Source organism: Theropithecus gelada, chromosome 4, assembly GCF_003255815.1.
Source record: "Theropithecus gelada isolate Dixy chromosome 4, Tgel_1.0, whole genome shotgun sequence".
NCBI lineage: Eukaryota > Metazoa > Chordata > Mammalia > Primates > Cercopithecidae > Theropithecus > Theropithecus gelada.
In genome coordinates this window covers 6,569,804-6,594,595 of record NC_037671.1, presented here as the reverse complement: position 1 = coordinate 6,594,595, position 24,792 = coordinate 6,569,804, and the positions used below count along the sequence as shown (strand labels likewise).

Here is a 24,792-nt window from a genome sequence, read left to right as displayed (position 1 = left end):
AAATAACTTTGGCTGGGATTAATTCATTGCACATGGAACTGACTAGAAATCCATCTAAGTTTTTGAGAGGATTGAAATTATAAAAAAAAACCCATTAGCCTAGACTGAAAAACCTATGAAAGCAATCTCTGGTTCCCAAATCTGCATCAGCAGGAAGCAGGCAACAAAAGATCTGCAGCTCTGCCAAATGGGGCTTGGATGTGGTCATGGAGGACCAGGAGGGCAAAGCCAGAGGGTATGAGGGACAATGAACTGGGGAGTTCCTCCCAGACAGTGGACCCAGGGCAACCAATAGATGATACCTCCAAGGCAGACAGAGGGTCTTTGCAATACCTCCCAGCAGAATCTGACAGTTGCCAGAGAACTGGTTCTTGCTGATGCTTTGCATCCCCTTTTCCTAATGTTTGTATTTGTTTCACCATTGCATATCAGGTATGTGAGAGGATGGATTGCTTATTCTTTAGTTTATAAGTAGCTAGATGACAAAGACCCACATTCAGACTTGAAGGAGAGACCTGTACGTCTCGCCAGATATAACTACTGGGCCCTTGTGGTGGTCTTCTTTGCATTAGGACTGAGTGTGCTATGTGTGGGGAAAGGATACACTTGGATTTTTTTGTAGCAAAAGGGATAGACTATATCAGAAACTGTATTTATCCCCCGATTTCTGCTATTTTTTCCCATAGTAATAGAACTTGGCTTCCCAGATAAGGACTATATCTCCCAGCTTCCCATGCAGCTAGGTGTGGCCAGGTGACCAAGTTTCGGCAACCACTATAGTGTTTGTTGGCTTATAGGACTCTTCCTTGAGAGACAGCTGTTTTAAGTCTTTTGAACTTTCTTTCTCCCCTTACCTTCTGTTTTCCAGGATGTAGATGTGATGGTTAAAGCTGGAGCTGCCATCTTGGATTATGAAGTAACCATGGATATGGAAGACACATATGATGAAACAAGGTAGAAGCAGCCTGGGTCCTTGATGTTATGGCCAACTTTAACCTCTAGACTTCTTTGAAGCAGAGAAATAGGCTTGCTTAAACTACAGGTACTTTGTGTATTTTGTAATGTGCAGTTGAACCTAGGTCTAAGTAACACCAAAACAATTAAGAAATAAGGCAGGATTTAGATTGTAGTCAGCATACCAACTTTTTTTTTTTTTTTTTTTTTTTTGAGACGAAGTCTTGCTCTGTAGTGCAGGCTGGAGTACAGTGGCACAATCTTGGCTCACTGCAACCTCCGCCCCCCAGGTTCAAGCGATTCTCCTGCCTCAGCCTCCTGAGTAGCTGGGATTGCAGGTGCCCGCCACCGTGCCTGGCTGATTTTTTTATAGTTTTAGTAGAGACAGGGTTTCACCACATTGGTCAGGCTGATCTTGAACTCCTGACCTCAGGTGATCCACTCACCTCAGCCTCCCAAAGTGCTGGGATTTTTACAGGTGTGAGCCACTGTGCCCAGCAGCATACTAACTTTTAAATGAAAACTAGATTGGAGAACATGGCTTAGACCAGTAACCAAAGATGTGAGGTTCTACTATCAGCACCCTCAAGTTTAGGTCTTGATCTGCTGTGTTGGAAGGGCAGACTGAAGAGCAGACATCCAGCCAGCCAGTTTCCAGAAAGCTTCGTGTTCCTGTGGCTCACCTGGGGATCTGCTGGAACACACGTTGGTTCAGTAGGTCTGCGGTGGGGCCTGAGATTCTGCTTTTCTGTCTTGCTTTTCTAGCAAGCTCCCAAGTGCCGATGCTGCTGGTCCAAGGGTCTCACTCCAGGTAGGAAAAATCTGCTTCACACACCAATGACGTGTTCAGAGCCAAGAGCCTGTACTGGGCCCTGACCCTACTTGCACCTAAACTCAGGGGGAGGAGTTCATAAGAGGTGGAGAGAAGGCAGCCATAGAACATTTGTTCACCAACCAAATAGCTGGGGAGCTTCAAAACACTGATGTCCACTTCTGACCCCAAGGTCTGGCTCTGGGTGTGACCTTTGAATTGGTAAGTTTAAAAGCTTCCCTGATGATCCAACGGGACAGCCATTGGGACCCATTGCCCTAGAGGGCTAATGTTTCAGTGGAAGTTCTTGCTCATGGGCTGAGGCAAGAACTCTAAGAATAATGTCCCTCTTATACTCAGGGCTGGGACCGGGGTGAGTGAGGCACCCACCTTGGGCATTAAGGTTAAGGGGAAGGAGATGCCCAAATACTCAGTAAACCAAATAACATTTGAATACTATATATGTGTGTGTATATATATACACACACACACACATATATATATATTTGAGATGGAGTTTCACTCTTTCACCCAGCCTGGAGTGAAGTGGGACAATCTCGGCTCACTGCAACTTCTGCCTCCCAGGTTCAAGCGATTCTCCTGCCTCAGCCTCCCAAGTAGCTGGGATTACAGGCACAGTTTTTTATTTTTAGTAGAGACAGGGTTTTACCATGTTGGTCAGGCTGGTCCCAAACTCTTGACCTCAGGTGATCCACAAACCTTGGCCTCTCAAAATGCTAGGATTACAGGCGTGAGCCACCACACCCGGCCTGAATACAATATTTTTAAAAATCAAAATTAACATAAATAATCCACAATGAATAAAATACAAACATTTTCAATAAAGACAGGATCTGCAACTGTGCCCTTTGGAGTCATATTGGAGCAAAAGGAAAATCAATGATACTGACCCTGCAGGCTACTTGCATTAGCTCCCAGTCCTCCTAACTTCTGGGCTAAACAACCCAGCTAAAGGCAACTAGAGGGGGGTTGCTCCCCAACCTTTGCAAGCCCCCTCCTGCTGGCAACTGCTGATCCTGGGACCGGTAATGGGCAGGTCCACCTTTGCCCTCAGATGGTTCTCAAGTAGGTCACTGAAGTCTTTTAAATAAATTAACCAAAACCATAATAATAACAAAAAACATTTATTAAGTGCTAAGTGTTCTACAAATATTAACTCAATCCTCACATCCATCTTTTAAAGTAAGTGCTCTTGTTATTTCCTTTTACAGGTGACCAAACTGAGGCATGGGGGTTTAATAAGCTTACCCAAAACTACACAGCAAGGAGGAAGCTGCGTCGGGAATCAAACTCAGTCAGTGTGGCCCCCAAGACCATGCTCATAACCATGAGGTAAAGAATGTGCCTCCTCTTCTAATTTCTGTCTCACAGTGGGCCCAGTCATGGTTTCAATACAGCTCAGCAGAGCAATGCAGCAAATCCAGGTAGCGACACTAAAATACTCAGAAAAGACCAACCAAACAACGAAAGCATAACATCAGCAATAGGACAACCAATATGAATCATGAGAAGAACCCTCTGTCTTTATTAAATTTGGGGGAAGAAATCAAGGTCACGAAATCAAGTGACTGGTGGCGGGGCATAGAAAGGAGTGTCTCCCCCGGTTTCCGCTCTGGCGGGCGGGTGTCAGCGGATGGTGTACTTGTCCCACTTCTTCTCGGGGTCGTAGGCCTCCCAGCGGCTGGCGGGGAAGATGTGCTTGTTCTTCTCGTACCAGCTCCGCAACACCACCTTGCCCGCGTGCGACTCGTCCTTCTCCATGGTGGCGTCGCTGAGCAGGCGCACGTCGTCGTGCACATCGAAGTTGAAGAGCGGCCCGCTCTTGCCCCTCGCCTTGGCGATGATGAAGTCATAGAAGGTGTGGTAGTGCGGCAGGATGAGGTCCTCCTTGATGAACATGAGCTGCTCCACGCCCGCGGAGCGCAGCTCCAGGAAGTCCTTGCGCAGCCCCTGCAGCGCCTTCTTCAGGAACTGCTGCACCGTGTTGCCCTTGCGCACACGCACCGTGCGCCGGTGGCCCGAGCCGTCCCAGTAGCTGAAGGTGACCTCCATCTCCTCGTCCTTCACTTTCTCGCGCTGCGCCTCCCACTCTTGGCGCAGCTCCTCCCGGAGCCGGTTCTCCTCCTCCTCGCGGTCGCGGTCGGGCAGGAAGCTGGTGTCCACGTCGGGGTTCTTGCCCAGGTTTCCGGCGCGCCTGGCCTCGGCCGCGTCCGCCTGGTCATCGAGGTCGTCGAGCGCGAAGGACAGGCAGGAGATCTTACGCTTGCGCTCGCGCCGCTGCTCCTGCTCCCGCAGCCGCTCCTGCTGCAGCCGCTGCTCCTCCAGCTGCTGGCGCTTGGCCAGCTGCCGCTCGCGCTCCCTGATCAGGGCCTCCTGCCGGGCCTTCATGTCGTTCAGGGTCACCAGGCCCACCGTGCTGGACTTCAGCTCGGCCTCCACGGCGTCGTAGTGCGCCGAGAACTTCTTGTCCACCTGCGACTTGAGGATGGTCTCCTCGGCGATGCGCTGCTTCAGCACCTCCATCTGCTCCCGCTGCTTCTCGCGCTTCTTGAGGAGGTGCATGGCGCGGCCCGCCTCGCGCATGGTGCCCTTGTACTGCGCCATGGCCCCCGCCTACCCGCTGGGCTCTGCAGCAAAGAGGAAAAACGGGGCAAGTAGAGAGGGGCCCGTGCAACTGCGGGGAATGCAAAGCTCTCCGCCTCCTCACAGGGCTTTCGGCAGTGATGGAAGCGTTTAGGGGCTGGGCCGACCTGCTAGGGTCACCAACCTGACGGTGTCACCACGCACCAATTTCCAGCCTTTTCTTTGACCTCAATAAATGCAAATGCAAATGGCCCCACGTAACTGGTGGCTGCCATGCCTGAGCGCTGCGCTGAATTTGGGGAGCTGCATACAGAGAGGGTTGGGCTACTGAGCGAACCCTTACCTGCCCAAGCACCCTGCCGAGCGGAGACACGCGGGAGTTGACCTCCACGAGAACCGCCCACGAGCAAAGGCCCACCCGTCCCGGGCTCTCGCGACAGCCGCGGACACAGGAAGTGGAAGCGGTGCGCCCCCTGGCGGGGAGGTGGGCCCTGAGGAGAGCGCCAGGCTCCTGGTAGGGCGGCTGCGGAAACAGGAAGTGGAGGCGGCTCGCCCCCTGGCGGAGAGGCGGGCCCTCGGGAGAGCGCCGGGCTCCTGGTGGGGGCGGTGCTCCTGTGGGGCGGGCCAGCGCGGGGAGGAGCCTGGAGGAGGCGCCTCTGGCCCTGCCCAGCCAATGCTGGCCGGAGCTCCTGTTTTCATGCTGTGGGCAGGGAGGGCCCACACCTGCGGTGCGTGCTTGCTGAGCCTTCTCGTGCCCAGTTGTAAACACGCAGAAGCAATGTGGGCGCAGCGCAAGCTGCTGTGGTCACCCAGAGAGGCTTGCAACCGCCTCGCAAGGCTGCAGCCCGTGCTCTCCAACCCTCCTCCTCCCGCGTCTCCTCCCGCCTCTGATGCTACCCCGCTGTGGCCGTCTCATGAACGTTACCTGCACACCACTGCTTGTAATTCTTTCTTATGGCCCCAACATAACAACCGTTCTTTGATAATGGAACCCTACTCACCCCCCAATTTCACGACAAAACCTGCACTCAGCTTGTTAGACGTCTTCTATACAGCAGTTTCCCCCCGGGTTCTAAGCTCTAATAACCATGGGAAACTGAGTTAAAGTATAGCAGTGTCTTTACTGTGAGCCTTTAACATGCCAGTTTCCACTGTAACTCTCCAAGGGCAGGGCAGACCAGTTCATGTTTTGTGACCGTTTCTCCCCTGCAGGAGATCTGGGAATACTCGCTGAAACCAGTGCTTCCTGGGACCTAGTTTGGAAAAGCTGGTTGTGAAATACACACTGCAGTTCAGCCTACTCCCGTCTAACAGCGACAATGCCTGCGAGCATAACCTTACCAAGAAGCGTGAATCATATGATAGTTACGTATGGCACCCACGTATCCAGAGGAGAATAGCGGGTGTGAGCACTCATCAAATTGTCCAAGCCAGAAACCTAGGCCTTTTCCTGGAATCACGTTCCTTCACATGTAATCGATTACAGAAGAGCCTTTCACACTTTCCTTTTTCTCCCATTCCCCACCACTTGCCTTAATCTAGGAAATTAGCATTTTTAAAAAATCTGAAGCCTTCTCATTGTTGCCCCATCACCAGAATACAAGAATATCTTATTTTATTGAGCTCTGGGATACTGTGTGTTTTGTTTTTGTTTTTACAGATTGAAGATTTGTGGCAATGCCGCATCAAGTGCCTACTGGCTCCATTTTTCCACAGCATGTACTCATTTCGTGTTCCTGTGTCACATTTTGGCAATTCTTGCAATATTTCAGACTTTTTCATTAGGCTATCTGCTATGGTGATCTGTGATCATCGTTCTGTGAGGTTATTGTCATTGTTTGGGGGCACTCCGAAGTGTGCACGTAGAAGACAAAGACATTTACTGATTTGACTGATAAATGTTATGTATGTTCTGACTGCTCCACTGACTGGCTGCTCCTTCATCTGTCTTCCTCTCCCCAGGCTTCCCTAGTCCCTGAGACACAACAATATTGAAATTAGGCTAATTCATAACCCTACAATGGCCTCTCAGTGTTCAAGTGAAAAGAAGTGTCACACGTCTCTCACTTTAAATCAAAGGCTAGAAATGATTCAGCTCAGTGAGGAAAGTATGTCAAAAGCCAGGATAGGCCAAAAGCTAGGCCTCTTTTGCCAAACAGTTAGCTAAATTATGAATGCAAAGGAAAAAAATCTTGAAGGAAACTAAAAGCGCTTTCCTGGTAAACATATGAATGATAAGAAAGCAAAACAGCCTTATTGCTCATATGGAGAAAGTTCTAGTGGTCTGGATAGAAAATCAAACCAGTCACAACCTTCCCTTAAACCAAAGCCTAATCCAGGGCAAGGCCCTAAGTCTCTTCAATTCTGTGAAGCTGAGAGAGGTGAGGAAGCTTCAGAAGAAAAGTCTGAAGGTAGCAGAAGTTAGTTCATGAGGTTGGGGAAAGAAGTCATCTCTATAACAAAGTGCAACGTGAAGCAGCAAGTGCTGATAGAGAAGCTGCAGCAAGTTATCCTGAAGATCTAGCTAACAGCATTGATGAAGGAGGCTACCCTAAACAATAGATTTTCAATGTAGACAAAATAGCCTTCTATTGGAAGAAGATGCCATTTAGGACTTTTATAGCTAGAAAGGAGAAGTCAATGCCTGGCTTCATAGCTTCGAAGGACAGGTTGACTCTCTTGCTAGGGCCTAGTGTAGCTGGAGACTTTCAGTTGAAGCCAATGCTCATTTACCGTTCTGAAAATCTTAGGGCCCTTAAGAATTATGCTAAATCTACCGTGCCTGTGCTCTATAAATGGAACAACAAAGCCTGGAGGACAGCACATCTGTTTACAGCATGGTTTACTGAATATATTTAAGTCCAGTGTTGAGACTTACTGCTCTGATGATCCCTTTCAAGAGTACTGCTCGTTAACAATGCACTTGGTCACCTAAGAGCTTGATGGAGATGCACAAGGAGATTAAAGTTGATTTCGTGCTTGCTAATGCAACATCCATTCTGCAACCCATAGATCAAGGAGTAATTTTGACTTTTAAGTCTTATTATTTAAGAAATACGTTTCCAAAGGTTGTAGCTGCTGTAGATAATGATTTCTCTCATGGATCTGGGCAAACTAAATTTGAAATTTTTCTGGAAGGCATTTACCACTGTAGGTTCCATTAAGGACATTCACAGTTTTTGGGAGGAGGTAAAATATCAACATTAACAGAAGTTTGGGAGAAGTTGATTCAAACAGCATTACATGCTACAAAGAAATTTTTCACGAAAGGAAGAATCAATCAATGTGACAGACTTCAGTGTTGATTTATTTTAAGAAATTGCCACAGGCCCAGCCTTTGGCAACCACCACCCTGATCAGTCAGCAACCATCAACACTGGGGCAAGACATTCCACCAGCAAATAGAGCACAGCTCACTGAAGGCTCAAAGGATCATTAGCGTTATTTAGCAATTAAGTATTTTAATGAAATTATGCACATTATTTTCTTAGACAAAATGCTACTGCACACTGACTGCAGTATAGTATAAACATAACTTTTATATGCACTCGAAAATTAAAAAATTTGTGTGACTGTCTTTGTGGTGATCTGGAACTGAACTCACAATATCTCCGAGGCATGCCTGTATTCTTGTTCTTGTCTAACTTCTATACAATGTATCTTCATAAAAATATCTTCATAAAAAACGAATCTGATAACATTACTCTCCTACTTGAAAAACTCCAACTTCTCTTGTAAGAGCCACATCAGAATCACTTTGTTTGTCCTCTAAGGTCTCTAATAGGTGGACCCATGCAGCACTCACCCAGCTTTTTCACTGCACCTGAATAGAAGATGCCCTTTCGGGCCAGGTGCAGTGGCTCACACCTGTAATCCCAGCACTTTGGGAGGCCGAGGCAGGTGGATCACGAGGTCAAGAGATTGAGACCATCCTTGCCAACATGGTGAAACCCTGTGTCTACTAAAAATACAAAAAAATTAGCTGGGCGTGGTGGTGAGTGCCTGTAGTCCCAGCTACTTGCAAGGCTGAGGCAGGAGAATCCCTTCAATCCAGGACGCGGAGGTTGCAGTGAGCCAAGATCGTGCCACTGCACTCCTGCCTGGTGACCTAGCAAGACTTCATCTAAAAAAAAAAAAAAAAAAAAAAGATGCCCTTTCATAACTGTTACCTTTGGACATACTCTTTCTAGAAAGTCCTGCCTTTTGCTGTGCTATATCTAAAGATCAGCACAAATATCTCCAAGAGGAAGCCTCGAGCACCCACCATCACCATCACCACCCACAGATGGACAAAGTTACCAATAGTCTCCTCTCTCAGGTTTCCCATATAATTACCTTTATTACACTTAACATAAATAAGATAGCCCCGCCACCTCTTTTTTCAATTAAATGATCCAACCTGCTAAACTTTAATTCAATCGACAATAGTTTGGCCACAGATATTATATTCACTCTTTCTCTAATCAAATCAGAACTTGAACGTCAGTATCATCCCTAAACCTTATCATCCACCCTCTCATTATCCAGCATCCACCTCCTGAACTCAGTCACGGCCTCCAAATACCATAGCCAGCTCCCAGAATTAAAAGGTTGAGCCTCAAATTCTCTGAAAAGTTTAAAAAGAAAAACAACTAGAAAGAAGATTTATCCTAAAAGTCTGAATCCTGTTCTTTAGAATTTTCCCCGAAGTTCCAAGATGGTAACTTCCTCTTTGGGCCTTAATTCTCAGTGAAAAGTACCCACCAAACTAAAAGCTACTGCTTCAAGCTCTTAAATTTTATCAACAAAATGAGGTCAAGGACCTGAGCCCACACAAATGGTGAAACTTTAAGAAAGAAGAATAAATATAACAAAGAAGAATGATTGCTCTAGTTATTCTCACCTGATTCAGACGTTGTGGTTTGTTTTTATTCTTATTCTTATTTTATTTCATTTATTTATTTATTTATTTAGAGACAGAGTCTCACTCTGTCACCCAGGATGGAGTGCAGTGGCGCAATGTCGGCTCACTGCAAGCTCCACCTCCCTAGTTCACACCATTCTCCTGCCTCAGCCTCCCGAGTAGCTGGGACTAAAGGCGCCCACCACCACGCCCGGCTATTTTTTTCTTTTTGTATTTTTAGTAGAGACAGGATTTCACCATGTTCTCCAGGATGGTCTTGATCTCCTGACCTCATGATCTGCCCGCCTTGGCCTCTCAAAGTGCTGAGATTACAGGTGTGAGCCACCGCGTGGGTTTGTTTTTTAAATAGGTTTTGTCATAAAGGAGGAAATAGGCATATTACAGACAAGTTTGAAAAGAAATGTAAATAAATAAAAAGCTCACTCAACATGAATATATAAGTAACATAACTATTGTTTGAGAGTTCCCTTCCAATATTTTATGTGCACATAGATCTGTATATATTTAGCAATTTTAATCAAACTTTGCATCCCATTTGATGACTTTTTTCATTTAATTTTTTTTTTTTTTTTTTTCTTTTGAGATGGCGTCTCGCACTGTCTCCCAGGCTGGAGTAGTGCAATAGCGCGATCTCTGCTCACTGCAACCTCCGCCTCCCAGGTTCAAGTGATTCTTCTGCCTCAGCCTCCCAAGTAGTTTGGATTACAGGCACCCACCACCATGCCCGGCTAATTTTTGTATTTTTAGTAGGGATGGGGTTTCACCATGTTGGTCAGGCTGGTCTTGAACTACTGACCTCAGTCGATCTGCCCTCCTCAGCTTCCCAAAGTGCTGGGATTACAGGCATAAGCCACCGCACCCGGTATTCTTGTTTTTATGTAATCATCATAGTCATTATTTAAATAAATATGGTACATTCTATTGTAAAAATACTACTAATAATAAAAGTATCAATAGCAACAATACAGCAGAGGGGAGGAAGCAGCATTCTGTTCTAGTGACTCAGAAATTCTGATTAAATATACAAACTAATTTAGAAAAAAATGTGCCCTCCTCCAGGCTTAGTCACAAACTACAATATGCAAACAGCAGCAACGGTTTAAAAATCTCACAAAACTAAAACTTAAACTGTTTTAACAGGAGAAAAAAGAACTTAGTTTTCAATACAAGCAAAAATAACAAACCCCCCCAGAAAACACCTTTTGTCATGATCAGTTTTCATGTTACTTTCCACCAGTCTGAATTCTATTTTAAACAGATCATCCTACGAGTGGCAGATATACTGTCCTCTCCAGAGTCAGCCTTGAAATGATGGTGGGCCTGGCTTGGGTGTAGGGTGTGCCCTGATAGCATCTCCACTCAGTGATCCCTCCAACACCACCACAGTATCCTGAACCAGTTGTCAAAGCAAAGCCACGGCACCTCACATCAATCAGGTGCCAAAAAAGAACTAGTGCATGGGCCGGGCGCGGTGGCTCAAGCCTGTAATCCCAGCACTTTGGGAGGCCGAGACGGGCGGATCACGAGGTCAGGAGATCGAGACCATCCTGGCTAACACGGTGAAACCCCGTCTCAACTAAAAATACAAGAAAATTAGCCGGGCGAGGTGGTGGGCGCCTGTAGTCCCAGCTACTTGGGAGGCTGAGGCAGGAGAATGGCGTGAACCCGGCGGGGGGCGGAGCTTGCAGTGAGCCGAGATCGCGCCACTGCACTCCAGCCTGGGGCACAGAGCAAGACTCCGTCTCAAAAAAAAAAAAAAAAAAAAAAAAAAATAAAGAACTAGTGCATGAATTCAGAATTCCACCACAAGACCGGAAGTCCTTCAAACGATACCTAAATAATATTGTTGCATGCTTTCTAATAAAGGGTTTAAAAATGTCTTCCAGACTTTGCTTGGTGGAAAGCCTGCAATCAGGTAGGGTTAACGGGAAGAACCCTCACATGTTCAGAGATAGGGAAGTTCAAAATACACTAGAAGGGAAAAGCTTGAACAAGCAACCTATAACTTCTGTATGTGTTCCCCAGGGGAAAAGAACCCAGACCACGAGAGAGAAATGAAACCTAAGAGATGTCACAATTTCAAAATCAATTCTGCACCATAAATCTCTCTGAGCTGTAAGACCTAAATTTTCTCTTTCATTTGTATCAACGTAATACATGTTTGATAAAACGGTTTAAAAGAATGGAACCTGGTTTTATATTCTTGGTTTAAAAAGAAAAGTAATCCTAGAAGGGTTATTTTCACAAACGAAAAAGCAAGCAGTTTCCTGTCTATTTTTCTCTTCCCTGGAAGCAACCACCTCCAGTCCTTTCAGTTGCTGCTTCTGGTATTTACCTCCTTATTTTCCAATAATTCTTACATCGCTATTTTGTGACTAATCCATTTTAAATTTTATCTACTGACTTTTTGTTTCGGTGGATGAAGATTCCATTTTTCTTATGATAGACTGAAATGTCTGGCCAGGTCATCTGAAGAAGAGGGTATTATAGATGTCGTCAGTTTCTAAGCCAGATAGGAAAAACGCAAGAAATTAAAGTACAGGCCAATCCTAATTATAAATAGAATGGCAAAATGCCCAAACAAAATATTAACAAATGGAATTGAGCAGTTTATGAATACATACATGAAAACGGACCAAATAGGCCTTTCTCAAAGGCAGCTTAACAGTAGAATCTCTCTGTGTGTAACCTACCACACTAATAGCATCTCAATCTCTGCTGACAAAATATTAATTGCGAACTAGACCCAGAAGAGTCCTTCACTTGATGAAAAGTATTTTTTAGAAACGTACGGCAAGTGTTATTTTCATAGTATGCTTTTATGGCTTTTACAATTTTCTCAAAAATAAAATTAAGGGGTGTTTTCACCAGTATGGGGCTTACTGTAGCTGGGTGAAGGTAGCTAGGGTCCCAGAGGCATCTTCTAGGAGAAGGGCAGAAACAGAGAGAAGCTCTGATGCTTTTTCACAGGGCAATACATCTTTTGTTTTGAAGTGGCAAAGCATCACCTGACGGACAGCTTTTAGAAGTGTCACCAGGGAAATGAGGGGCATGACAGAAGGCAGGGGCTGAGTGGCTAGGAGCTCATACCTACATAGAAAAGAGTCTGAGAAAAAAAAAAGTCAGAAGCCTGCCTGGAATAGCATATGTACTAAATGTCTCAGGAATGTCCCCCCTCCCACTGTCCTCTTAAAGGAATGTAGAAGAGGAAAGCGCTGTTTTATGTAGAAACATGTAGAAAGCATCACAATATGACACTGGCCAGTTTTTCCAGGACCATTCTTCTTTTTTTGGAAAGTGCTATGGATGTGGCTTCTCACACTACATTTCACAGCTGCAGCCCACAGAGGCAATTTAAAAATGTGTGTTGAAGCCAACTCTGGCTCTCTGGCAGTCCTCTCCTGTTGTTTTCAATACTGTCCTTAGCAAAGATGATTGGTATCTAAACACCTCTGTGCTCTTCTTCCTTCGTCAGACTGAAAGCAGGTGGTTCAGGTCCCGGGAAGGGAACAACGGTGGGATCAATGATTGCCTTGAAACTTTTATTTCCTCCCCAGTTGGAGTGATCCTGGGTGAAGCGCTCCTCTGCTGGGGCAGCAGCTGCTGCTCTGCTGGACCTTTGACTGGGCTCAGGGATGGCCACAGTGCACATTCTCACAGCCAACACTCAGCACCCGGCAGAACATCACACAGGGGCCAGCAGGTCGAGGGACAGCCGGGTTTGCGGCAGGCAAGGCTGTTGCTGGATCTGCTTTCCAGGATGACTGCTGCAGGATTCCTGGATAATGAGACTGGTAGAGGGAGGCCACCCTGAGATAACAGCTTCTTGGCGCTTGAAGCAGATGATGAACGATTGTCTAATTAAGTTCAGGAATTGAAATTCCAAGATAGGAAAGGGCTTTAGAAAATACCTGAACCTAGCATTGACTTTGGGTAAGCAAGCGAAGGTCCAAGCACTCTTGGGGAACCCTGAAGACAAAACAAATCAGAGAGGTGCTGGGTGTTATCTCATTTATGGTGTTAATATGTTCATCAGTTATTTATGTTGTGTCTGACAACATTATAACAATCAACAGAGACAGAATGTGCTGTTTGACTCTATGTAAATTTGTTCCCTTCACTTTCAGCCCTTTTGTAGAGAACGCCCCTCTGAGGTCTCCCCTGTGACTGTGACTGCCTGCCCAGGGAACCACCACCTTGGAGCACCCCGGAGCTTTTGATAAACCCACTCACATCCCCGGCTTCATGGAAAACCAGACTGCTTAGTAATTTTCCCAGAGCTATCGTGATCCTCCAGGGACCCACCAGCCCCAGGGGAGTTGCATTATCATCTGTGGTTGCCAGTCTGTATTTTACTTGGCTCGTCACTGTTAGGGTTTATTCTTTAAACAGCTTGTAAACATGGAAGATACTGCCCCAGTGACAGGACACTTGTGCAATGTATAAACAGGACAATTCTTGCTGCGGCTCCTAACAGGTCAGACCTATGGCCCACCCTCTCCATCTTTTAACTATCTGCAGACTTGTGTTTTCTGTGAGAAGCACCATTGATTGCAGTAAGAAATCCACAAAAGAAGCAACAACTTCATGGTATATATTCTTGCCATTCATTGCTTTAATTTGGGGCCAAATAAATAAAAAGACATGAGCCAGTTGCTTAACATTTATCCCTAGTTACACTTTGAGCTAGGCTTTTCCCTAAAGCTTTTTTTTTTTTTTTCATTCATTTTTAAATGTACGTACAGCAGCACCATTTGCTCTTTTTGGTGTATAGTTATGTAAGTGTTGACAAATGCCTGGACGCCTGTAATTGTTGGCAAGGTCTAAATTATGCTCATCTTTCACTTTGATTTCAAAGGTGCTGTTCAGGGCACACATGGCGGAAAATCCGTTATTTATTCCAGCTGACCTGAGCTTCAGAAGCACCCACTGCACCCTGTGAGCTCATTTGCTGATGCTCCAGCGTGGGGCATTCTGCCTGCTGAGGTCCAAAGAACATGTTCCGGTCTTTGAGTGGTGCTGGGCTCTGTTCGTTGGAGGCGGGGCAGGTGCAACACACCAGCTGGTTAGATCCTAGACTCTATGACTGTTACATGCCGTGACTCCACAGCCCTGACTATACGCTGTGGTTTTTTGTTTTTTTGAGGAGATTTGCTCTTGTTGCCCAGGCTGGAGTGCAGTGGCACGATCTCGGCTCACTGCAACCTCTGCCTGTCGGATTCAAGTGATTTTCCCGCTTCAGTCTCCTGGGTAGCTGGGATTACAGGCACCACCTCGACAATGCCCGGCTAATTTTTTGTATTTTTAATAAAGATGGGGTTTCATCATGTTGGCCAGGCTGGTCTCAAACTCCTGATCCACCTGCCTTGGCCTCCCAAAATGCAGCGATTACAGGCTTGAGCCACCGCTCCTGATCCTATGTTTTGTCGTGTTGCCGTTTATTCAGAAGAAACCCTTGGCCTATGACTTCCTGGCTAGCATGTCCCAGTGTCTTGGTTGATATTAATAGTTTAACCTGGGGTATGGGAGGGAGGGAGGATGCTTTGTCGATGACTGCTGTTGCTCTCCTATGGGAGTATATGTGAGGTATTGCTGAAGTCTTGCCACGAAATACTCTTCACAGAATATTTTAACAAAATCGAGATATAGCAAAGTATAGCAATATTTTTGGTATACAGTTCTATGAGTTTTAACACACATAAAATCATGTGATCCCCACTGCAAGTAGGAACAGAATGGTTCTGTCATCCCAGAAAACTCCTTGTATTATCCCTTTGAGTCACACTCTTTCCCCATGGCTGCCCCTGGCAACCACCGATATACCTTCCACACCACTTAGTTTGGATATTTGACTCCCCAAACCTCATGTTGACATTTGATCCCAATGTGGGAGGAGGAACCTAGTGGAGATGTTTGGGCTGTGGGGGTGGATCCCTCATGAATAGATGAGTGTTCTCTCTGGGTGAGGAGGTGAGTGAGCTCTTGTTAGATGCTGAGAAAGTTGGTTGTTAAAAAGAGGCTGGCAGCTCCCTCTCTCTCCTTTTGCATCCCCTCTCACCATGTGACCTTGGCACATACCAGCTCCCTTTTGCCTTCTGCTTGAGTGGAAGCAGCCTGAGGCTTCCCCAGAAGCAGATGCTCATGCCATGCTTCTTGTACAGCTTGTGGAACTGTGAACCAAATAGACCCTTTTCTTTATAAATCACCCAATCTCAGATATTTATAGCAACACAGACAGACTCTGATGCATACCTATATTTTTTGCCTTTTCCAGAATGTCACATCATGGAATCAGACAATATGTAAATTTCAAGTCAGGGTTATTTCACTCCAATATAATGCATTTGATTGATTGTCATCCATGTTGTTGCATGTATCAGTAGTAGTTCATTCCTTCTTCTTCTTTTTTTTTTTTTTTTTTTGAGATGGAGTCTTGCTCTGTCACCCAGGCTGGAGTGCAGTGGTGTGATCTCAGCTCACTGCAACCTCTGTCTCCCAGGTTCAAGCAATTCTCATGCCTCAGCCTCCGAAGTAGCTGGGATTACAGGTGCCCGCCACCATGCCCGCTAATTTTTTTGTATTTTAGTAGAGATGGGGTTTCACCATTTTGACCAGGATGGTGTCGATCTCCTGACCTCACGATCTGCCTGCCCTGGCCTCCCAAAGTGCTGGGATTATAGGTGTGAGCCACCACGCCCGTACCATTTTTGTATTTTTAGTAGAGACAGGGTTTCACCATGTTGTCCAGGTTGGTCTCAAACTCCTGACCTCAGGTGATCTGCCCACCTTGGCCTCCCAAAGTGCTGGGATTACAGGAGTGAGTCACCATGCCAGCCAGTTCATTCCTTTTTGTTGCTGAGTAGTGTTCCATTGTATGGAAGCACCACAGTTTATTCCTTAACTTCTTGAAGGACATTGGGTTCTTTCTAGCTTTTGTTTTTTTTAGTTTTCTTAAAAAAGATGGGGTCTTGCTCTGTTGCCCAGGCTGGAGTGCAGTGGTGCAATCATAGCTCACTGCAACCTCAAACTCCTGGCCTGAAGTAATCCTCTTGCCTTGGCCTCCCAAGGCATGCACTACCAGTCCCAGTCGCAGCTTCTGTTTTTTCTGTTTTCATTTCTATACCTATGAATAGGATTACTAGGTTATATGATAAGTCTTTGTTTAAGTTAATAAAATCTACTAAACTGTTTTCTACAGGAACTGTATCAGTTGTCATTCTCAGAAATATATGAGTTCCAGTTCCTCTGCATTCTTGTCAGCACTTAGTGCTATGGTTTTAAAGTCCTCTAAAAGTTTATGTGTTGGAAACTTGGTCCCAGTGTGGCAATGTTGAGAGGTGGAACCTTTGAGAAGCGATTGGGTCATGAGGGCTCTGTGTCATGAATGGATTAATCATTTCATGAATTAATTGATTAATGGGCTAATGGATTAATGGGTTACCATGGGAGTTGGTTAGTTATCACAAGGGAGGGTCTGTTATAAAAGCCAGTTCAGCTCTCTCTTGTGGGCCGCTCTCTCTCTGTGATGTCTTCTGCCATCTTGTGATGCAGCAAGAAGGCCTTCACCAGATGCCTCAGTGCCATACTCTTAGACTTCCCATCCTCCAGAACTGTAAGAAATAAATTTCTGTTCTTTGTAAATTACCCAGTCTCTGGTATTTTATTATAGCAACATAAAATGGGCTAAGATGCTGGATATTATGAGTTGTTTTATATATATATATGTCATTCTACTTAATAGGTATGTAGTGGCATCTCATTGTGGTTTTAATTTGCATTTACCAAGTGGCAAGTGATGTTGAGCATTTTTTCATGTGCTTACTTCCTATCATACATCTTCTTTAGTAAAATGTCTGTTCAGATCTTTTGTTCATTTTCTAATTGAGTTGTTTGTTTTCTTACTATTGAGTTTTGAAAGTTTATATTGTATTCTGAGTACAAGTCTTTCATCAGGCATGTGGTTTGCAATAATTTCTACCAATCTAGCTTGTCTTTTTATTCTCTTGTCTTTTGCAGAGTAAAATTTTTAATTTTGATGAACTTCAATTTATCGGTTACTCATTTATGGATCATGCTTTTGATATCTTATGTAGGAATTCTTTGCCTAAACCAAGGCCACTAACATTTTCTCTGATGATTTCTTCCAAAAGTTTTATAGTTTACATTTTCCATTTAGATCTGTGGTCCAGTTTGAGTTAATTTTTATGTAAGATGTGAGGTTTAGTATCCTTTTCTTTCCATCTAAATGTTGGACTTCCTTCAACATTCTTTTTTTAAGACATCAGAATAGTCTGTCACCCAGATTTTCCAAAAGCCGATGAGAAGTCTGTATCTTCTCTTGATAATGCAAATCTATGCTGGAGGCAGAGGATTATTACCCTTCAGAGTGCTGAAGGTGATCTCAGGGACCGTAGCATGCCTCCCTCTGCCCTTGGCTTCAATACATAGTGTCCTTCAGTAGACTCAGGCTCCTCAGCACATACTGGGCCACATGAGCAATATAACTGGCTGTCAATGATGTCAGTGATCATGACACCAACAGCATTGTGCCTTCAGGCTTCCCCAAATGCTTCCTCAAAACATGTACAGATAGCCATTCTGACACAAAAAAAGCCCATTTTCAGACACACTGTTCCTAAGATATAATAGTTTGAGAGTCTACTAACACGCAGCCATGTTTTCTTTGTAACCAAAATTAACTTGCTGGGTCTTGACTAAGCCAGTGGGATTATCTATAATTGTTCAAGGTATTAAGATTGGGTCTTGGTGTCTGCTAGATGGTGCATACTGTTTTCCCTGAAAGAACTTACTGTGAGTGATGCTAAGGATACTGAGATTCCAGTGGCAGACGAAATGTAAAAAGTGAAAGCTTCCTGCATTTTATCCTTGAGAACATCCATGCAACCACCATACACAGCTACCATATTCACAGGGTTTGCCTCCAAGAGTTGATTGCAATTGAATGTTGCTAGAGGGTCTCCAGTAAACTGAGTGCTGTGCAATGATATAGTAATTCTCTATACAAGGATTGCCAAGACCAAAGGCCAGGGGTCTAGGGGACAGGACCAGACTGACTGAATAAAGATGTAAGGCTTAAAATTATTGCTGGGTTATATGGCCCCTTTGTTACTGCTGTGTGGTTTTATTTAATTTTTTTCTGCTGCAGGGCCTTGCATGATGTACATGCTCAGAAATGTTGATAAATGAATGAACAGATGAATGAACAAATATCACATCGATGATATGACACTGCAATACTACTGACATTGACAACACTAGGCATTACAGTAAAAGCATTCAATGCTACATTTTCGTTTTCAATTCTCTATTTTGAGTGAAAGTGTCAAAGTTCACTCTTCACAAATCCCTGAAGCTCTGGAATCCTGCAGCTGGAAATGCAGCAGCCAAAGACATGGCATGCAGAGTGGAAATAGCCGCGCCTGAGGTCGGGAGTCCACAGTGTCGGGAGAATTGGGTTCTCATGTTGGCATTACTGCAAATTTGTTATGGGCTTAGAGGAAGTTACATAAGTTTTCTAAGCTTCATTTTTTATCTAAAGAATTACACACTGAGAATTTCTGATCCTTTTGAGTTGTGCAAGGCTAGGATTCAGCCAAGAGAACTTTCTCATAACTCATCTAAGTTGATCACAAGACATGAAACAAGGGCGCCCAAAGCTTGTTTGTGTCGTTCCTCCTGTGGCTTCTTATCTAGAGACTCCAAACTCCAGTTTTTTTCTGGCGGGGGTGGAAGTGAAGAGATGCCAACTCATCTCAGGTCCTAATCTCATGGATCACATCAGACTTTAGTTGTTCATAATGGGGCTGACTGATGTGTTGTCAAATTAGTCCAAAGTCAAGTCCAAAGGGCAGAGGAGGGATGAGATCAGTTACCAGAAACCCTGGGTTGGGCAATAGTGGGGAAGGAGGCAGTCACTGGGCCTTACAGCCAGAACCTGGCAAAACAGCAATGGCAACTGCACAGGCTTCAAGGAGCCAACTCTAGGACAGTGAATGCTAGAAATGCAACTCCTTATGCTCCCCTGGAGCTCCCTGTGAAATTTCTAGTTTCCTGGTTGGGGAAAATATTTTCTTCTCTCATGCTCCTCCTCCTCCTTCCTTCCACCCTTCCCTAACACAACAGGACTGTCACCTGCTGGGCACGTCACTGACATGCAGAAACCCAGGACTAGAGGAACGCATTCTACCTTCAAGGGGTCACAGATTACCCAAACTGAATTTCTCTCTGATATCTCCTCACTTATTTATTTTAAAATAAAAATATTTTTGTACTGCTTGAATTTTGTGAAAGCTTTACATAAAACGGCCTCTATGCAATTCTACACCTGAGATATAACCATGGTTAATTGTTGGCATTTACCTTCAGACTTTTAATGCATATGTTAATGTATATTTTAATATAAATAGGATCATTCTGTATGTTGTTTAATATCCTCAAACAATATAGCACACTTCTTTCCATGGTAACACCAAAAGGCCTACCTGATCTTTTTATTTTGAGACGGAGTCTCGCTCTGTCGCCCGGGCTGGAGTGCAGAGGCCGGATCTCAGCTCACTGCAAGCTCCACCTCCCGGGTTTATGCCATTCTCCTGCCTCAGCGTCCCCAGTAGCCTGGGACTACAGGCGTCCACCACCTCACGCGGCTAGTTTTTTGTATTTTTTTTAGTAGAGACGGGGTTTCACCGTGTTAGCCAGGATGATCTCGATCTCCCAACCTCGTGATCTGCCTGTCTCGGCCTCCCAAAGCGCTGGGATTATAGGCTTGAGCCACCGCGCCCGGCCTACCTGATCTTTTTTAATGGTTCCAACATGTATTTCAATATAAGATTATATCAAAATATATTTTACCAGTTTTTATTGTTAAACATTGGTTTTTATTTTTTAACTCTATAATGATCATTCTTGTATATGCATCTCTGTGAGATAATTCTTATAGTGCCTAGAACTTGATGTATATAATTATTAGTAACCTTTTTAAACCTGATAGCCCTTGACTTTGATCTTAACTTTAGCATCTTTTCATATGTTCTTCAAATTTTATGATAAAATCTTTTACCAATTAAGATTGTTTTCTTATTGATTTATAAGAACTCTTTGTATATTGAGGCTATCAACTGATCTTTCATATAAGCTCCAAAAATTTCCCTCAGTTCATTACTCACATTAAACTCTGTGGGTTTCTTTTTTCTCTTCTTTTCTTTCTTTCTTTCTTTCTTTTTTGTTTTTTGCCATATATAAGTTTTTGTATTTTTATGTAGCCAAATCTAACAGTCTTTACTTTTATGACTTGTGAATTTTATACATATTTGAATATAAGAATATATCATATTCTCACTCAGTGTCACACACAACTCACTCAGTTGTATAGGTTTTAAAATGCCTGTTTCTTTTTACATATGTAATTATTCTTGTTGGGATCTAGTTCTGAACATACTGTCAGTTGGTTCCAATTTTCTCCAAAAAAGGGTACTAAATTAAAATAAAAGCTTAGAAATTTTTCTCAACCTGCCCCATGGGTCACAGGTATTCTTGCTAATTCACAGTGGAAAAATAATTTTAAAAATGTTTTATATTCATTTGCAAGTTACAAAGCTTGCTTATATACTCTATCAGTTGAGAGTCTTTCTGTCCCTGATAAGAGAAAGCCTGACTTACACTGGTTTAAATAAAATATTTAATAACTCATTTATCTGAAAAGATCAGAGGTCACATGGGCTTTGGATGTGACTTGACTCAAAAGTTCAGTAATCTCACCATCCCTCTTTCTGCTTCATTTTTAGGCTGGCACTCCTTAGGGCCACATGATGATTTCTAGCAATCTCCAGGGGCTACATGCTGTCTTGCTTGATTGCTCCCTCAGAAGGGTGATCAGATCTGCCAGTAAATTTCTTCTTGCTTTTTAAAATCAATATAGCCAGGGAAATGATGAATAGTCCCTTTAGATTAAAAATATTTTATTTAGGGCCTACCCTAAAGCTGGGGGTAGAGAGGAGAATGGTGGTAAAATGTAGGATGCCCTGGGGAAAGGTGATAGCCATCCAAACAAAAACTGGAATCACATAACCAAGAGGAAGGGAAAATGGAAGCTGAGCGCTGAAATTAGCAAATGCTCACCACACACGCATGGTCCTGCTAGATACAAGAACATTGTGAAGATCGGTAACTACTAACACACCTATCTTACAGACGAGGATACTGAAGACTGCAAGAGGTATATGTCTTGCCCTTGGTCACTCATCTAGTTGGTAGTGAGGCTCAAATCTAGATCTTATGATTCTAAATTCTCTGCTCTTGCCAGTATCCTAAATTACCACCCTATAGGCTTAAAACTACTACAGAGTATATGGGACCGAGTCAGTTCTACAAATCTGTTTTTAAAAATTAAAAAGGCTGCCAGGTGCAGTGGCTCATGCCTGTAATCCCAGCACTTTGGGAAGCCAAGGTGGGTGAATCACCTGAGGCCAGGAGTTCAAGACCAGCCTGGCCAACATGGTGAAACCTCGTCTCAAGTAAAAATACAAAATTAGCTGGGTGTGATGGCACATGCCTGTAGTCTCAGCTACTCAGGGGCTGAGACATGAACCTGGGAGGTGGAGGCTGCAGTGAGCCGAGATCATGCACCACTGTACTCCAGCCTGGGTGAAACCGAGCGAGACTCTGTCTCAGACTAAAAAAAAGAAAGATTAAAAAGGTCAAAGGAGATACTAGCTATTCAACATAAGGGTGAGTCATGAAGATCTGAAACTCCTACTGTGGGCAGAACAGCATGTGAGGTTCCATTATGGTGGCACCAAAGAATGAGGAGGATCCTGTTCTCTCTTAGCCTGGGTTCCCCCAAGGAAGTGTGTCTCTGGAGTGTGTCTCAGAACTGTGCGGTGGGGAGAACAGGAGAAGCATTGACTCAAGAGCTCCCATCCCCAGTGAAGACGATTCTTTCACAGGATGTTGTTACCCCACATTTTTGGGGTGTATGAGTGAGTGCCCCATGGGGGTTGCCTGAGACACCCCAGCCAGCCACTGCATCTGAGAAGCCAGGGATGGGCAGTGAGAAGAGGCATTCTCAGTGTGCTGCTGCGCGGAGCTGGTTGGATAAACTGTTCACTGTAGCAGTGGCTGGGAGGAGCGGGGACGAGAACATTTTAAGTGGGGCACGAGAGGTCTTCCATACATGATCCATTACAAGCTAATAATACAAAACTCGAGTTAAGGAAGTGATACACACACAAACCCAAATTCCTCCGCACTTAGTTCATGTCTGATCATTCTTACTTGAAATATTACAATCACCTTCTGAAAAGGTCTTCCTAGTTTCTCCTCATTCAACTACTGCAGTAGTCTTTCTAAAACAAAATTTTAAAAGTTGTTATTATTTTACTGAAAGGTTCATGACTTCCCCCTGCTTCCAGGAATATGTATGAATTCCTTTGCTTGACATTCAGCATGCTTCACAATAGGCTTTACTCTAATTAAACAGCTGTACTTCCCACAGCTGCTCCCAGATGGACTCAAGCCAGTCTAATTTCCTTACCGTTTGATAAACAGGCCACGATTATTCCTTCTCGGTGCCTTTGCTAATATTCTTCACTCTAACAGGCAGGGATGATATGCAAAACATTTACCAACTGCTATGGCAGGCACTAACCAATGAGGGTGGAGACCGAGCCAATCAGAACTGATATCAGGTGTAACTGCCAACATTGGTTGACCAGTTGACTCAGTCCTGCCCCCAGCCTCCATTCGCTCTGCTGAAATTCCATTTCTTTCAGCTTCCATGAAGTTTTCCTGGACTGCTCTTACCCATGTTGGTTTTTTTGTTTTTTGGGTTTTTTTTTGAGACTAATTACTACTTTAAATTCTTGTATCCAGAATCTTATTAAAGATGTTCATGTGATTATACAAGAGCCTGAAACACCACTTTTTGGGTAGCACACTCCTCATCACCTCTCCACATGGTAACACCTTTGTGATATTTTCTATAGAAAGTAGAAAGATAGAAGTCAGTCTTTCCTATAGCACGTTTGATGAAAAACAATTTTTATTGTTAATGTTTCAGAAAAGTTTCAGCTTTGAAAATTCATGACTAAAACAATTCATGACTGGTAGTGACATAAATTTTAGAATTTTTGTCAAATACGAGGAAAACCTTTACTAAGTTTCTTTCAAGTGTAACTATAAAATTTCAGAGAATTTCAGATATCCTTGAAATGCTCTTTGAATTGCCATTAGATATATTCCTGGAAGATATATAGAGATATATATCCAACACCACGATGGCTGGCAATATTTTAACCTGTGTGGTGGTTAACACATGGCCCCCCCAAAATGCTTTGATACTCCCCACATTGAGAGGTGGGTCTACTTCTCCTTCTCTTGAATCCGGGTGCGACTGTGACTTGGTTGTAACCAGCAGAATGCAAGGTCACAAACGTGATGTGGCTATGGCTTTGGTCCCTGGAATACTTCTTTGGTGTTCTGACTCTCATAGAAGAAGTCTAACTTCTCTGCAGCCCCCAAGCTTTGAGGAAGCCTGGGCTATGTTTAGGGGATGCAGCTGACAGCCCTAGCTACAATCCCCACTGGCAGCCAGCGTCAACCACCAGACATGAGTGTGGATGCCTCCGTTTGATTCTAGCCCCTGTCAGTAGGGTCACCCCCACCGTGGAGTCTTCCCAGCTTCCCAGAAGTTGCTGAGCAGGGACAAGCTGTGCCCTGTCCAAATTTCTGTCCCACAAAATCCATGAGCATAATAAAATGATTGTTTCATGCCACTAAGTTTTGGAGCATTACTTACACAGCAGTAGTGACAAAAACAACTATCGGCAAAATCACTATGACCCAGGTGCACTTCTAATATTTCTGATGCCCTGGGCTTGAGTACAAATGGCCTATACACACCAAATGTCTAAATGTGTAAAGGCTTTAAATAGCATAAAGAACGCTAATGAATGGTTAAGTAAATGTGTTCTCTCCTCCTATGAAAACTATGCCCTTATAATGAGCTTAAAGGCCAGGTTTGGATTTAGAATTCCCATGGAAGCCTGGCCTCTCACCTCCTTTACCCACCCCAGGCTCCATCCTGCACTTTGCGCCTTGCCAGGCCTCATATGTATGCAGACCCGAGTTATATCCACACTCCCTGTAGACAGTCGCCTCTTGGCCACCTCTTGGAGTACCAGTAAACTCACAGCAGTGAAGTTTGTTGTCCTTAGAAAGGTAGATAGAGATGAGGGCCCCAAGCGGGCTCTGATGCAGGCTCCAGGTGTGGGGCAGGAAATTCCAGGATTCCAGATATGGCGTGGAATCTGGGGCTTGGGCTCTGGGTGCATCCAATCATTTGGCCCCCGAAACTTCTCACCGTATGCCAGACAATGGCCAGAGGGGAGCAGCCTTGCTGCAGCTGAAGGCACTACTTGTGCTAACCACAAAAATATACCCCTCTCAACTCAAACCGAATGTTTCCTCAACTCAACTTTCCCTTTGTAGTTTTGCCGCACTAGAC

General features: G+C 44.4%; 1 protein-coding gene across 1 annotated transcript; it reads right to left on the bottom strand.

The window, feature by feature from the left end:
* Positions 1 to 2,891: 2,891 nt before the first annotated feature.
* On the bottom strand, positions 2,892 to 4,833 carry FAM50B (family with sequence similarity 50 member B). The gene is made up of 2 exons (XM_025383021.1): positions 4,713 to 4,833; positions 2,892 to 4,413 (listed from the first exon to the last, which is right to left on the bottom strand). Exon 2 carries the CDS (start codon positions 4,388 to 4,390, stop codon positions 3,413 to 3,415), a length of 978 nt encoding a protein of 325 aa, XP_025238806.1. The 5' UTR covers positions 4,391 to 4,413; positions 4,713 to 4,833; the 3' UTR covers positions 2,892 to 3,412.
* Between the last annotated feature and the right edge of the window lie 19,959 nt (positions 4,834 to 24,792).